General features: G+C 44.0%; 1 protein-coding gene across 2 annotated transcripts in view; it reads left to right on the top strand.

Moving 5' to 3' along the window:
* Positions 1-16067, top strand: part of Adamts18 (ADAM metallopeptidase with thrombospondin type 1 motif, 18) — a 152908-nt gene that overhangs the window by 99811 nt on the left and 37030 nt on the right. For both annotated transcript variants that reach the window (XM_087594887.1, NM_001191944.1), the window contains 4 exons: positions 2268-2440; positions 7164-7294; positions 8510-8633; positions 8996-9240. In XM_087594887.1, coding sequence (XP_087451013.1) covers positions 2268-2440; positions 7164-7294; positions 8510-8633; positions 8996-9240 — 673 coding nt within the window. The remainder of the gene's footprint in view (positions 1-2267; positions 2441-7163; positions 7295-8509; positions 8634-8995; positions 9241-16067) is intronic.

The following is a 16067-nucleotide window of genomic DNA, read 5'->3' as shown; positions in this document are numbered from 1 at the left end:
CAAAAACAAATACAGCTCTACTTTATAAAGCAATGTCATGTGCTGAGACTGTTTTCTGCCTCTATTCTGGTTTGTAATCACAGAGAACTTACCACTCTGCAGGATGTTAGGCCTTTCCACACCCTCATGCTAACACTACAGAAATCCAGGTGTAGCAGAGCAGGCCCTCAATCCCATCGTTCAGAAGCCATAAGCAGGGAGGTTCTGGGTTCAAATCTAGCTTGTGCTGCCTTTCGAGGGCGGGTCTCAAATAGACAGAGTAAATGTCTACAGGAGAACGTGCTTGGCTTGGAACATTTGATAGGAAATCTGAACTTCTTGGCAGCCATCACCTTGACGACTCAGACTCTATCCCATAATGAAAAATGAAATCCAAGCATTCCGGTCACGGAGAAGAGCATAGGGTGGCTTGTAATTTGAGAAAATGAGCTTTTTAAAATATTTATAGTTTAACTTATCCTATGAGTCTCAAGAACATTAAGCCAGTTTCTGAAACTGCATGAAATTAAGTGCATGGCTGCTTCACTGTGTAAGACTGGGTCCCTAACCACTCTGCTCACCGGATCTTTCAGTTCCCCTGTGGCTTGCCTCCGTTTCCCACATGCCCGCCTTGCTCAGATAAATGCGATACTAAGTGACAAGAAAGAGAGTCTGGGACAGAGTCCAGAGGTCTGGGGTTCGGCCCCGCTGTCCCACTGAACCGTGAAACCTTCATTGACATGCCAAGGGTAGTCCACCTGCCCAGCCTTCACTCTGTCTGTCTGATGAGTAGAAAGCTGGGAGTCGGAGGCCTCTTCTCCAAACTGCAGCTCTGCAGATTGGAGAAGTTACACGCTGGGATGGTCATTCAAACCTACTGTGGGCGGGCCAAGTACAGCCAACATTTAAAACCGCAGGGGGAAAGCCTTAAGCTGAGAACTCGCCTTAATATTCCTTGTAAAGAAGGCTGTGATAACACAACCTAAGGTCTTCTAAATGAGCATTTGAGAAGGCCGGGGAGATCTGATGGAGTGCCTAGGGGGCTGCACGTTTAACCGTTTGTTCCAGAATCATTCGAAACAGCATAAAAATGTCATTCTGGCCAAGAGACTCTCTCTGTGTCTGTGAAATTCATCCGTGGAATCTCAGGAGGACTTAACTGGAAGATGCTGTGGTATAGAACCCAGCAATATTCTGTAGCAAGCCTGTCCGCACAGGGACAAAGAATTTTAATCACATCAATTTATTAACCTTGAGTCTCCTTTTATGTTTCCTGCTGGGTGGTAGATTTTCTATGAAGCAGTCCATGGTTGAGCATTAGCTTTGGAGAAAGCCATAGGTTGGGAGAGGAAAAGCAAGTACTCTGGTCAGGGTAGGCTCACTGAGTGGTTAGCGTTTGGTGGGACCGGTACTAATTTATGGTACGGTTGCCCCTTTTCTTCATTTTTCCTCCTGGTCTTTGCCAATCTGAATTTGCTCACTAAGACGTTAAGAGCTTAGCTCTGGGAATCACGCTCCCCTTCTCTTTGTGCTTGGCAGGAAAGCCGCAGGCTACCAAATTTAAAAAGTGATTATGCCGGTGACCACCAGGCCATGTCTCCCCTTTCAGAGTGGAACTAAAAAGCCCAGTGTAAGAAAATAACCAGAGTGTGATAGCTCAAGGCTGGAGACCATAGCAAATGAGATCTTCTCTTCCACGCCAAGATCACATACCGTGATTGTCATAGCAGCAGGTGCATAAGAACGCCAAGATGTTTAGGATATAATGAAAATCAGGATAGGGAGCCTGGAGATACAGGGTGGATCTGTACTTGAAGCTTTTGGTGCCAGTGCAGACAGTGTATGTATGTGGTTACAAAAACCCATTGCAGAGAAAATCTGTGACCCCAGAATCCCTGGCTCATGAAGTATCAAGGATAGTTTTGTCATCAGTTGTTAAAATTCTGGAATATAAAAATTGGGTCAGAGATAGGAAATGAGTTGGGTTTTATGTGCTAGTTACAATTAAACACAGCAGCAGCTGCCTTCCAGTATGAGGAAAATGATATTGCAATCATGAGGCTGTATCAAGTCTCCGTGAAAACAAAAAGGAGCTCTGTGGTTGATTAGTTATGTCTGCATGGTAGCAGGAAGAAACCAGACATGGGGCATATGTTTCCAATTGTGTAATATACTAGACATAACTGCCCATAGCACAATGATGCTCCCCTCAGTCGTCCCTTCTTGTATTATTGCACGTGGCCAAGAGTGGAGTGCTTAGTGCTGAAATCCTTGAATTTTGTTTTTAGGCCTCAGTATGGTGGGAAGTACTGTCCAGGATCTAGCCGCATCTACAAGCTGTGCAACATTAACCCTTGTCATGAGAATAGCTTGGATTTCCGTGCCCAGCAATGTGCAGAGTATAACAACAAGCCCTTCCGGGGATGGTTGTACCGTTGGAGACCCTATACAAAAGTTGAAGGTAACTCGGTCACCGTGACACTCCCGTGGCTCGCCGTAGATAGTATGTAAATTCACCACACAGTTCCATGTTTATTTTCTATTCCTGAGGCTTGTCCTGACTCAGTATTTTATCAACTTTTATAGTCGTTCTTTCTTTTTGCACAGTCTTTTTTTTTTTTTCCTCCAGAGGACACCTCTTGTCTGTGAGCAAAAGGATCTGTTTGTCTGGAATAGACTTACATTTCTAAATGTACTGTTGACAGCTTGGTGATTTTTGTCTCGCAGAGATGTTAACTGAAATTGGTATGAATTGTCCAGACTCATGAAACCATAGACACCACACAGACAGCATATTTAGGAAAGGACATGTTAGATTATTGAAAAACAGGAAAAAAATTTTATGGAAAGGATGTATGTCTGTACACACGGAGAATGAATAAAAAGTTATACAGAACCTTTTCATATATATTATAACTGAAAGTTGTAGCTTGCTTTTGACTTCAAGAGATACGAGGGAGGTGTTTTGAGATGATGTATCATTCTTTAGCTGACACCAACCTAGAATTCAATATTATGTAACCCAGATTGACCTTGAACTCTTGGCAATCCTCCTGCCTCAGCCTCTCGAGTGTTAAGATTATATGTGTGAGCTGCCATGCCTAGATGCATTTGACTTTCTAAAATTAGCAAAACATTTGTATTGGTTCCCATGGAAACATTGCTATCCTTCCTGTTACCCATGCCCGGTAAACTGTCACGACTCCATCTGCTTCTTGGCATCTTTGTACTGTCCTTACTTATCAGAGCTCATCCTTACTTCTTGGGGAAGGATTTGGGGGACCCTGGGTTGCATACATGCAGAAGGGGGACAGTGTGACATTTTTGACTATTGAAGGCAGTCCCTGTTCTAAAGGGAAAAAAACCAAGCCTATGTCGTCAGTTGGCATCAGGAAAGCTCCTGTACCTAAAGAGCTATAGGGAACAGGCCCATCTGCTATTAAGAATGGGTAGCACAGCTTTAAACTGTACCACTTTGGCTGGTCAAGAAGTGCTGACACATCCCTGAAGACTGTCACGAACAGAGGCAAATGTGAAATAGTTCGAAAGCTCTATCTTCAGAGACAATAGTGGGAGGCCTGTGAATGCTTACTATTAAAAAAAAATGGATCTAAGTTAAAAAAATAAAAACTAAGGTGTTTTAGGCTTACTTGAACCTGTTCCAAAGAGCACGTCAACGTAAGCGCTCCGAATGTGCTAAGATCTCAGCTTCTCAGAGAAAGCTAACCATTATTTTTTTTTTGACTTTTTTTTTATTCTTTGAAGCCTTTCCTGCTTTATTCATAATTTAGCATGAGTTTACTTTTAAATTTTTTATCACATATATGGATATTTTACCTACATATATGTCTGTGTACACATCCCTTGGAACTAGATTTACAGACAACCATGAGCCACCGCGTATGGATGTGGAGAACAGAACTCTGGCCATTTGCAGTTACCACTCTTAACCACTAAGCCACCTTTCCAGTCTCAAGTTTCCTTTATCGGTTTGTTTCTCCATTTACTCACTTCTGTATTATTTTCATAAGAACTTAGGGTTCGCAGGGAGGAAATCTTGGTGCATCGTGCACATGGTTTATATCCACAGCACCCAGGAAAGCTACATAGTCCATACTTCAAGGCTAGTTTGACGGATTTGTTGTTGACTTGTTTTGTGATACAGGGCATCACTCTGTAGCCCAGGCTAGACTGGAACTCCTAGTCTTCCTGCTTTAGCCTTTATCCTGGGATGGCAGATGTGTGCTACCATACCTGACTTTAATAGCTTTAGTGTTTGAAGTAAGTGAATGAATGAATGAATGAATGAATGAATGAAGAATGAAATTAGCTGTCCAAAGGGTGCACCTGATCCCTGTGTAAGTAACAAGTTCTCTATTGCTATAGGCATTTAGTTAGGGGTTGAGCACTGATCAGAGAAAGATGACATACAGCAGCCTCCAGCAGCTCCAGATGGGATAGGTCAAATTCTATTCCAGCACCTAAAACTGTATTTTCTCTTACACACACACACACACACACACACACACACACTCCTACAACCCCATGTCTTTCATAAATAGTTCTTTCCCTGAAACCCTGTGTCCTTCTCTTTGCTGTCTGTCCTTTGACTTCTTGTGTGTTCTTCGACCTTCACACGTGATTTGTTTCACCATATGCAGCACGAACGCAGTCTGCCCTCCTGTGACTGCTAAGTGGTAAACAGAGGCTAGAAAAGTCTGTAGCTGGGAAATGCTGTGGGCTTCGGTGTATCTTCCCTGTTGCATGGCAGACTTTGCTAACACGGGAGTGTGCAGTTTGAGTCACTCGATCCGTGAGAATTGGCTGCCTCGGGCTCTAACGTCTCCATAGCATGAGATAGCACAGTTGAGCCTTTTTGTTTTCACTTTCTTCTACATGTGACACTTGGGATCAGAGGAGAGCGACCACCATTTTGAAAATCTGGCTCATTCCTACCATTTAAGAACAGAAGGCCAGATGGAATCGCACACGCTAGTAATTTTGGTCCTTGGCAAGGTGAGGCAGATAGGGCCTCATTTGCTTTTCATTACTGGGATAAACACCCTAGCAAAAGAAACCCAGAGGAGAGGAGGATTCACTTCATCTTTTACTTCCAGATCCCAGCCCGTACTCCAGGGAAATCAGGGCAGGAACTCAAGCAGAAGCCACAAAGAAACACTTCTTACTGACTCTCTCTAGTTCATGCTCAGCTAGCTTTCTTATATTGCCTAGATCTCCTTGCCTGGGGAATGGTGCTGCCCACAGTGGGCTCCCATATCATTCATTAATTAAGACACTCTCTTAAAGACATGACCATGGGCCAATATGATTTGAGCAACTCTTAAGTTGAGGTTTCCTCCTTCCGGGGGAACTCTAGGTTGTGTGAATTCATGCTAAAAGGTAAGTAAAATAAACCAGAGATCAGAAGCCAGCTTAGGCTACACAGTGGGACTATCTCAAAAACAAAGCCAAACCAAAAGAACAGGGCAAGGCTTTGTCACGAATGAAGATCTTTCCATGTTCCATAAACCTTTTTTAAATTAATTAATTTATTTTATGTATATGAGTACATTGTTGCTGTCTTCAGACACTCCAGACGAGGTCATTAGATGCTGTTACAGATGGTTGTGAGCCACCATGTGGTTGCTGGGAATTGAACTCAGGACCTCTGGAAGAGCAGCCAATGCTTTTAACCTCTGAGCCATCTCTTCAGCCCAGAGGTAAACTTTTTTAAAAAAAAAACTTTTTTTTATTTTTTTTTAAATGCAAAGCTTGTGCCTGGGGATCTATACTAGAAAAAAAAAGGAACAAATAAAAGACAGAAGGCAAAGCAAATAATAAGCTTTTATTAGAGCTTTTCAATTCCTGAAACTAACATAGAAGACACACACACACACACACACACACACACCATCCAACTCCTCCTTAATCTCATTTTTAGAACTTAGAATGTATTAAATAAAGTTGCTATTTGAAAGCTAAAGGCACTGTATTGAGAGGAAACCATTTTATCCACCCACACATCTACGTATTTTGACCACAGTAATATATTTTGTCTCGCATGTGAGTTTTTTAAGTTCCCCTTCTACTGAAGGGGTTTTGTGAAGCAGGACTGTTTGTGAACTGTTTACACATCTGTGTGAAACTGTTGTTAGGGATATTGCTCCGTGTCGCCTACGGAAGGTCCCATGTGAGAAACGTCATCTGGAGTTGCTGGCCAAGGACAGCTCTCTCTATCACAGGCATTGGCTTGCTCTCCTTCCAGATAACAAGAGCTCTGTGACTATACTTTTTTTCCTTTTTCCTGTGATACTAGAAATTTCCCAGGGGCTCAATGGTCAACGAAAAGTCCTGTTTTTGCCTTCAGAATTAGCCTCCTTGCTTCCTCTGTCAATAAAATTTCAATTTGATATATTTCATAAACAGTGTTGATCACATGGTTTTGTTTTCCAAGTATGTCAGTCTTTACCTTTTTTATAGGCTGTCTAAGCTTCTGAGGAGATCTATTCCCAAACCAAATCATTAGACTATAACCTGAACTGTTTGGAAAAAAACCAAAAAAACAAACAAACAAAAAAAACAAATTAATTGAGACACAAAGATACCCCTTTACCTATCTGCCACCATTCATCAACTATAGGGACCACAAAGTCTGGAATATTTACAGTCCAGGGAGACTGTCTTCACAACCCAGCAACTCTGTACATGGTTATGATTCCTATCGACTATGAATATAAAATTCGTAGGTACTAAGCCAGGTATGGTGACACACGCTTTTAATCTCAGTGCTTGAGAGTAGAGGCAGGTTGATGCCTGTGAGTTTGGGACCAGCCTGATCTACATAGGCACTTCCAGGTTAGCCATGGCTGCATAATGAGTCTCTCTTTCAAACAAAACAAAATAACCCACAATTCTTTGGTGTCAATATTTAACTGGTTTTGTGTGGGATCAAATGGGATCTGTCTTTTGCAAGATATGCGGTATTCTGTGTGCACACACAGTAATGCTCACAAATTAAGTGATATAGAATGCTATATAATTATATATATATATATATTCTATATAATAGAATGCTACTTTGCTCACAGTTGCTATCCAAGTAGATGTCATTGCTCTCTCCAGTGACCACACTGTTCTGCCCCCAAGCTAGTCTTGATCCTGTCCTTTTATCTCTCTGCCTCTAGAGGAAGATCGATGTAAACTCTACTGCAAGGCTGAGAACTTTGAGTTTTTTTTCGCCATGTCTGGCAAGGTGAAAGACGGGACGCCTTGCTCCCCACACAGAAATGATGTCTGCATCGACGGGATTTGTGAAGTAAGATGGCCTTTCTGCCCCAGGGTGTGCAATCAGGCTTACGTCTCCTTGTGTGTTGTGAGGACAGTTCAGAGAGTCCCTAAGATACACCTAGGGAGGATGGGCGAAGCATCCCGCTGAGCTGTGAACCTTTGAGTCGCTCTCTAACTTTTGCAAGAGCCCTTCGTTTTCTGTTTCAGCCACTTCCAGGCATAGAGAATGTGTGTGAGTTAATAGTCACTTTTGCATCGCTCTAAAAATTAAAGACAGAAATGACTGTAATGTCTCAGTGCCTGTCTACTAAGCGCATTCACTACATAGTAGAACCTCGGATGTACAACGGGAATAGAGATGTCCTTTCTTTTTAGGTCATGTCTTTGGGGACTCACCTTCCCTTGCACCTAAACTTTAATAAGAGCATTTCATCCTTTTCCAGGGTGTGTGTGTGTGTGTGTGTGTGTGTGTGTGTGTGTGTGTGTGTATGTGTGTGCATGTATGCATCCAAATGTCTTCATGTATGTTTGTGTGTACATAAGCACCTATGTTTATTTTTGTGCATATGGGTAGTTTTTCATGTATGTGTTTTATATATGTATAGACATGTAATGAGCACATGCCTGTTTATGCTTGTGTGCATGTATGTATACATGTGTGTACATATATGCACATGCACAGAGGGAGTCTGAATGTGTACTGCTCATCATTTTATGCTTCATTCATACAGTTGGCCTGGAGATCTGGTAATAGCCCATGATTCTTCATTCTGGTTTCCAAGAGCTGGAATCTAAGCCCTCAAATCAATCATGCAATTTGCTTGCAGAGGAAGAGTCCCTTTCCTTAGGGAGAAGTTGACCACCAGTAGATTGCCCATGTCCCAGTGATTGACTCCACACTTCTGTGTGCATACAATCAGCACTCATTAGAACCAGCGGATTAAAACAACAATAATATACAAAAGAAAGAAGGCGTGAAGTTGGGGGGAGATGTATGGGAGATTTCCAGGAGAATTGGAGGTGGAGGGGGCTATGTATGATCAACATACATTATATGCATGGATGAAATTTTTTGAAGAATGAGTAGAAGTATTATTTAGAGTCCCAGAAGACGTCTTTGAACCCCAGTTGTGACTTAAGGCTCTGACTTTGACCTTAGCAGAGTCTCCTATCCCCCACGTCTGTTAGTCTTCACCACTGGGTCTGCTCATCTTTGATTCTACCCTGCTTCTGCTCCTCACAGCCTGTGGGATGCGACCATGAACTTGGCTCTAAGGCAGTGTCAGATGCATGCGGTGTTTGCAAAGGCGATAACTCGACTTGCAAGTTTTATAAAGGCCTGTACCTCAGTCAGCACAAAGCCAACGGTAAGAGCCACTGGCCTTTCCCTTGATGCACTTGGCAGTGTCCCACTTCTGCCTCTGAACGGGGAGTGGACTGTGCTAATGGAACCCTAGCTCACCTGACATGAGTGGTAGCTTTGGTCACGTGGTAAGGTTCTTAGGACCTTTGCATGAGCAGTTTCATCTATGCATTGTACCTCAGCAGTCTATTGAGTAAGGGCCTCAAAATGGCCCATCAGAGAAAGGCAGTTGCCACCAAGGCTAACAACATGAGTTTGAACCCCAGAACCCAAGGTGGACAGGGATTGGGGGGGGTCACTGTATGTCCAGTTACCACTCCCCAATCTACAACGTTAAACACAGAATGTTCTCCTCTGTCCCTTTAGAGTATTATCCTGTGGTCACTATCCCCGCTGGGGCCCGAAGCATTGAAATTCAGGAGTTGGAGCTTTCTTCCAGCTATCTTGCTGTTCGAAGCCTCAGTCAAAAGTATTACCTCACAGGGGGCTGGAACATCGACTGGCCTGGGGACTTCACCTTCGCCGGCACCACATTTGAATACCAGCGTCCCTTTAACCGCCCTGAACGACTGTACGCGCCAGGACCCACAAATGAGACGCTGGTCTTTGAAGTAAGTTTGATTCTGATGCTAGTGCATCCTGGGATGTGGTGATAGCTTGAGCGACCTCAGAGGACTCCCACTCAGCTCATTTCCTAGTAGGCAGCCTTTCAGAGTGCAAAGAGGGGAAGGCTAGTTAGCAACTCCATTTTGAAGGTTTTCATGTTTGAACAGCGGTCTGCTTCTACTTCACCTGCAAAGGAGAACCCAGGAAAGGAAAGGTAACACTCATTAGATGATTCTGTGTTCTGATCGCCATTCAGAGAGCCCACTGTAGCTAATTCTAACATTATCAGCTGGCCCAGGAGGAGGCTTTTTTGGTAGAGAAAATGCTGACCTGGGTGTCAGCAGGCGTTTAGTCATGATTTTGTAGGTCGTAGCTTCCCCCGAGATTAAAAAAAGAAAGAAAGAAAAACACATGAGTGGACAGTAGAAGCCATGAACACAGCCAGTGCGTCTCTCAATAAGTATGCAAGGTCGCTACCATCAGCGTATCCCTGAGTCTTCTGGGTATGCTCTCTCCCATTGGGGCTCAAGCAGGACTGTGGTTTATCTCAGGATATATATAAGTGACAATGTCTATTATTTAACAAGTGCTGATATAACCTGGTATTCTTGCTAGTCATTTTGCACTCGAGTTTTTTGTTTTTTTTTTTTACCTGCACAGTTAGAGTAGAAAGCTTACTGATACTCAGATTTCTGTTACTATCGCAAAATACCCGAAGTAATCAACTTGTGCAGAAGAAAGGTCTGTTTTGACTCTGAGGTTCGAAAGCTTCAGGCTATGCTGTTTAACCTGTTGCTCTTGCTGTGTCCAAGGCATTGTCAGGAGTATTGGGGGTTGGAGGGAGGGGAGAAGATGGCGGCCAGGAAGTAGAAAGAAGAGGGATCAGGGTCAGGAAATCCCACCAAAGATTCTTCTCCCCCAGTGTCTTGACATCTTCCTACTGTGATCTACCACTTAAAAGTTTTACGTTCATACATACCATGTGGCACTGTCACAAGCGAGGGACCTTCTGACCGCTCTCTACCAAAAAGCCTCCTCCTGGGCCACATAGCACCTTCTCTCTTTGACTTGACCTAAATATAGGGGGTTGAGCATGAAGAACAGTTTCACATGAAGAGCTTTCACAACCCACAAAGCCTGGCGAAGCAAAGGCAAACTGAAGTCCACAGCTTCTCCACTCAGGAGCATGAACTCTGCCATGGTCCAGTTCCACTGCCCATCTCTGTTCAGAGGAAGCAGACATTTGGTAGAGTGACTCCTAGCACCTTTGTTGTTAAGGTTTTCCTGGACTCAGTCTTCCCGTTTCTAGGCCGTGCTAATCAGTCCCATGCCTTGGTTTCCGTTGTGTCTTCTGGAGAGGAATGTGTATTGTGGGGGCATGCATATTAATATGGGTATCCGCACATGACACATGTGAGCACATACATGAATCAGCCAGAGGTCAGGCTCCTAGAGTCTCATCCATCTTGTTTTGGAGATGAGGCCTGAAATCTGTTAGTTAGGTTAAGCTGGATAACCAGCAGGCTCCAAGGAACCATGGGTCTGCCTCCCCCAGCTAGGAGTCAGAAGTCTGCCATGCCCAGATTTATTTATATAGGTTCTGGGAATTGAACTCATGACTCCATGCTTGCCTGGCAGACCCTTTACCAGCTGAGCCATCTCCACAGCCCTTCATGCTCTGGTTTCTTGACTGTCCACAGCACCTCATGGAGTGAAAACGTGTCCCTTTCACAGAGAAGAACATAGAGCCTCCCAGAGCTTATGTAAAACAGACCCGAGATCAGAACTCTCTGCTCTTTCTATCTCTGCTGCATATGATGTTACCCCATGTCCAAGATGCTAAGAAAAGGCACGCCTCTCGTGTGGTAAGGCTTTCTTAAGGCAAAACTTGACCTAGAAGGTGCAGAAGCTCTGCAAGGGTGGGAAGCTCTGGGAACAGGGAGCTGGGCAGCTCAGGGACCATTGCTACTCAAATTATTTTTAAAACATTCTGTTAGTGCTAAGAATTGGGCCCAGGGCCTTGTATAGGCCAGGCATGGACTTTACCTTTGTACTTCAGCCACAGTCCTTTGTCTTGATCCAACAAGATCATTGGAATGTACCCAACAGAAGAAACTAGTGACAACTAGAAGGTCACTATGAACGTCGACTATTAAGACTGGTGCCACAGGGTTGGGGATTTAGCTCAGTGGTAGAGCGCTTGCCTAGCAAGCGCAAGGCCCTGGGTTCGGTCCCCAGCTCCAAAAAAAAAAAAAAAAAAAAAAAAGACTGGTGCCAGGAGCATGGCTGATGACTTTTGCTTAAGACTATTTCATTCTCTCCACACCATTCTAGTGTATAGTTAATCTATTTGCATTTACTTTGTCGTTGGCATGCTCAGGAAGCGTCTTTGTGCTCGCTCCTTTAGAATACCATGTCCCCATCCTCTTGGGAGACTTTGGCTGAATTCACAATCGACAGAGCTCTTTCCAGAGGCAGATCCGTCCTCTGTAGAAACTGAAGCTTCCTGTCCATTTTCCTGCTTCCTCGCTCAGCTATACTAGATCCAACTGCTACAAAGTGGGTGGTGACCATGTGCAGCCTCTGGCTGGTCTGTGGTGAAAGTGGTGAAATAGATTTCTTGTGCCCTCGGTGGGAGTTTGGAGGTCATGTGTGATGAGCTATTCTGGGTGAATTTACATGATGTTTTGATGGTTCCTATAGGATTAATGGTAGGGTCCTATGTCTGTTCTGCCACAGGACTTGGGCCGCTTGGGGAGGCAGGACATGGGGAGTTTGACCAAGTTTATCCCACGCTGCTGCCGGGTGGGTATCAGGCTGTGAGAAGCCTCGGGATACCAGGACACCACTCCAGTAATAGGGACACAGCCAGAGTCGGCTTGGGAGTCCCGGGGCCTGCAAGGAGGCCAGGGGTTCTCAGGCTCTTGGGCATCCAGGCACGGCTGGGATGCCACAGAAGAGCTGAGAACCTGAGAACAGAGTGAGGGCCAGCAGGGTGGGATCTAGCCAGGGACTGAGGGGGGAAAGAAGGAGGATGCCTTGGCTGGTCCTGCTGGGGGAGTAGTCCTTGGCTTGGCTGTGGAAGGCTTGAGCTTAGTGATGGGTGCCACAGGGAGCAAAGGGAGACTTTCTTCTGGAGATTAGATAGCTGCTCTGTAGGTAAGGCCTTCTCTCTGGCTCTCCACCACAGATCCCGATAAAAGAGGCAGTCAGACCATGGTTTCAAGGCGTTTATTGTCACAGCAGAAAGTGGACGAGTAAAACCGTACCCCACTTCTCAGAGTGAGCCTGAGATTAAATACCTTTTGCAGGGAGGAGTGTCTGAGAAGAAAAGGTGATTGGCTAAGCCTCTTGGCCTTTAGATACCTGTGGTCACATCCTCTACCTGTGAAGGGGCTTGGGGCATTGCCCTTACATGACTGATGGTCACAAACCTATGGAGGGCTCCGGCTAGTAAAGGGCCCGGTTTCCTGGGAGTCAGGGTCACTAGGGTTTCAAACCTCCTCAACTGGGAACCAGAGTCTTTCTCTGTCCCACAAGTTCCTGAATAAATTCCTGGATTTACCAGAACCGTAGATAGTTGGAAATGGAAAATAGCACTGTTTGAAGCCGCTATGGAGGTTTCCTGCATTCCACACCCTGAGCATCTTCTTGGCTCCTCACCTAACTGCAGATGGATACAGGTATATAATAGCTGAGGATAAAATAGGAAAGGAGAAAAGAGAAGAGAAAAGAGAAAACAATCTAGCAATCCTCCCTGCTACTGTGAAACTTAGCACACTGGAAAGTCTAGAGCAGTGATGTACTACGACGTCAATGAACACAGATTTTTGGCAAGCTCCCCAAAGGAAAATAAATCTAGGCAAAGAAAACAGAGAGTGTCTCTGGATTTAGGGGTTGTTAGAGGAAGTGTCATCTAATATGATAACTAAAGGACCAGCCAAGTGATGTGTGCAGGGTTTTCAAGACAGAAAATAGTTAAGGATAAAATCAATGCATCAGACTGAGAGGTTGTCCTGAGGCGTGGGTGGGCGTAGTAGAGCTGCAGAGCACGGCAACATTCTAACCCATGAGGAGGAGCATGATGTTCATGCTGAGGCAGTGTCCAGATCCTACTGAGGTGGGTGTGTTAAAAACTCACTCCAGCTGCTGTGTGGAAACGTAGTTTGAGGGACACAAAGTGGGCTGAGAGACCGGAAACAGATTCATCTTTAATTCCAGGTAAAACTTGACACTGACGGTGTAAACATGAAGGGCGTGGACTTGCTTGTGGTACACATGTAGATAGACAGCAAGAAGGAAAGTTCTAGAGGTACCTGGGATATGGAATTTTAGGGGGAAGACAATATTGAGAATGAACGTTGGCTTCTTCCCTTGAGCCTTTGGTAGGTGTTTTTACTACTGTAGCAATCTCGATGGTACCTTGTAGTGGGGCTATGGATGGAGGAGTGCTTCCGTTTTAGCCCCCTGTTATTTAAGATGCATCTTCAGTATTGACGCAGAAATGGAAAGTCAGAGGGGTGTGCATTAAAATACCCAAAGCAGCATTGGAATGAGTGTGTATCAAATCAAGAAAATCCTGGATGTGATACCTAAATGGAAATTAATAAACCATAGGGTCCTGGCCCCAGTTTTAACTGATGGGCTGCCTCTTGGGGATAGCCAAATCATTGCCTTATCAAGACTATGTCTCACAAAGACACTGTTGAACTACAATTGACAGCACTGGTGAGCTGGCACAAAGGGCATATGTCCACCTGGACCTCAACTCAACATTGCCACGGGACTTTGTATATAAATGCTCTTCTGTTGCTACCCTGGAATTCTGTCCTGTGCTTTCACTCTGAACCTGCCCGGACAGGAGAGGAGAGATCTCCTTAGTGAAAATAGGGATGATACCCTAACTGTTCTTTCTCTGCTAACTCCCAGTTGGCTTTCTTCTGGGTCCTAAGGTATTTAAAATCTGTGCATGAATCCCACACTCAAAATCTTTCCATGTTCGTTTTGGAGTAGAATATCCTTCCCAAATACTCTCTCAGTCTCTGCAGGCAACCAGAGAACACTGCTTGCCACATACGTGTCAGTGTCACAGTGTCAAGGCCATGCAATCTGTTTGGATTTCAGAATCACAGCATTTCCTACAGTGTGGGAGTCTGTCTGTCTGTCTGTTCTGAGGACCTTTTGAACCGTGATGGTATGGAATAAAGGGGCACTCTCCATGTGTCCTAGTCACATTTCTGTCACCGTGATAAAACACCTTGACAAAGTCTTGGGGGAGGAGGGTTTATTTGGCTTTTATAATGTCATGATGCAAAATTAGCAAGAGAATAGAGAAGAAAATTAAGAACAGAATACCCAACTCACTTTTTCTACTCTTTAAACAGTCTGGGACCAATGCTTACAGAATGGTACTTCCCACAGTGGGTTGGATCCTCTCACTCCGATGACTTCATTAAGAAGACTCTATCATAAGTAGGCCCATGGGAAAACCTTATCTAGACTGTCCCATGTTGAGACTCCCTTTCCAGGTAACTCTAGACTGTGTAAGTTGAGAGTCAATACTAACTCTAGATCCTATGAGTTGAGAGTCAGTATTAGCCATCGTGCCATATGGAATATGCTGTGTGATAGCTTAAACATTTACCTATGAACAATGAAGACCACTGACCCAAACTAACCATCTACAACTTGAGATCTGAAGGTGTTAGAAATCCAGACTTAACTAGCTAATGTAACCAGGGGAAACTTCCTGTTTTCTCTGCCTTTTAACGTCCACATCTGTGGTCTGGGCAAATCACACTTGCTATGGTGGCTCTTGTGAGAATGATTTAAGATAAGTTTTGCTGCCCGTATCATATCTTTTTCCCTTTGCATATATGGCACACACATTTTAAGAAACTAACCTTAAACCTCACACCATGGTGAGCAAACTGGTGGCCAAAGGCCAGCCCCATCTCCCAGACCACATAACAATAAATTCTAATGGGACAGTGTAACTTCTTGTAAAGATGTGAACTGAAAAATCTGTTTCTAGAAACTTCTGACATTAGTGGATATCTGAGTTTGCCAAGCTTGGCCATAGACCTTGGTCATGAGCTCACCTCCAGCCATTTCCTACACCAGGGGTCCTTAAACATTTTTTACTTTTGATCCTATTTCACCTGAGGAAAATTTTAAGCAATCCTAAATACATGGGTGTATAAAATAGACTTGTCAGTCACACATTGACAGATGATAAATCATTATCTTAAAACAACTTTGCTACATAAATAATTTTATCATTTATTAAAGGAGAAAATAAAATTGCAAGCCGTCACAGTTAGATTTTATCAACGTGAATTGGCATACCTCCATTGAGAAATTGTCTCCACCCCATCAGGTGGGCACATCTGTGGGGTTTTATCTTGGTTAGCAAACCCAGGTCCTTTGCAAGTGTAGCTGGTGATCTTAAAGACTGAACCATGCCTCCAGTCTTTCCAAAGTGATTTTCAAGAAATGAGGATGGGGTTCCCTAAAACTGGTCAGATTCCTCCATCGGTATGTTCCTACACTCAAATGGTTCCTTAAACAGTAACAACCACCTATTAGGAAAATTTTGAATGAAGTCCTATAGATATGTGCTGTATGTTCAATTGAGTATGTATCATATTCTTAAAAGTATTTCTTAATTGTGTGTGTGTGTGTGTGTGAGAGAGAGAGAGAGAGAGAGAGAGAGAAAGAGAAAGAGAGAGAGAGAGAAGAAAAGAGAAAGAAAGGGAGGGAGACAGAGAGAAACAATGTCAGAGAAAGACAGTGACAGAGAAATTGTAATAAGTAATAAATTATATTTCCC

Source organism: Rattus norvegicus, chromosome 19 (assembly GCF_021556685.1).
Source record: "Rattus norvegicus strain SHRSP/BbbUtx chromosome 19, alternate assembly SHRSP_T2T, whole genome shotgun sequence".
NCBI classification, from domain to species: Eukaryota; Metazoa; Chordata; class Mammalia; order Rodentia; family Muridae; genus Rattus; species Rattus norvegicus.
This window is presented reverse-complemented; position numbering and strand designations above follow the sequence as displayed.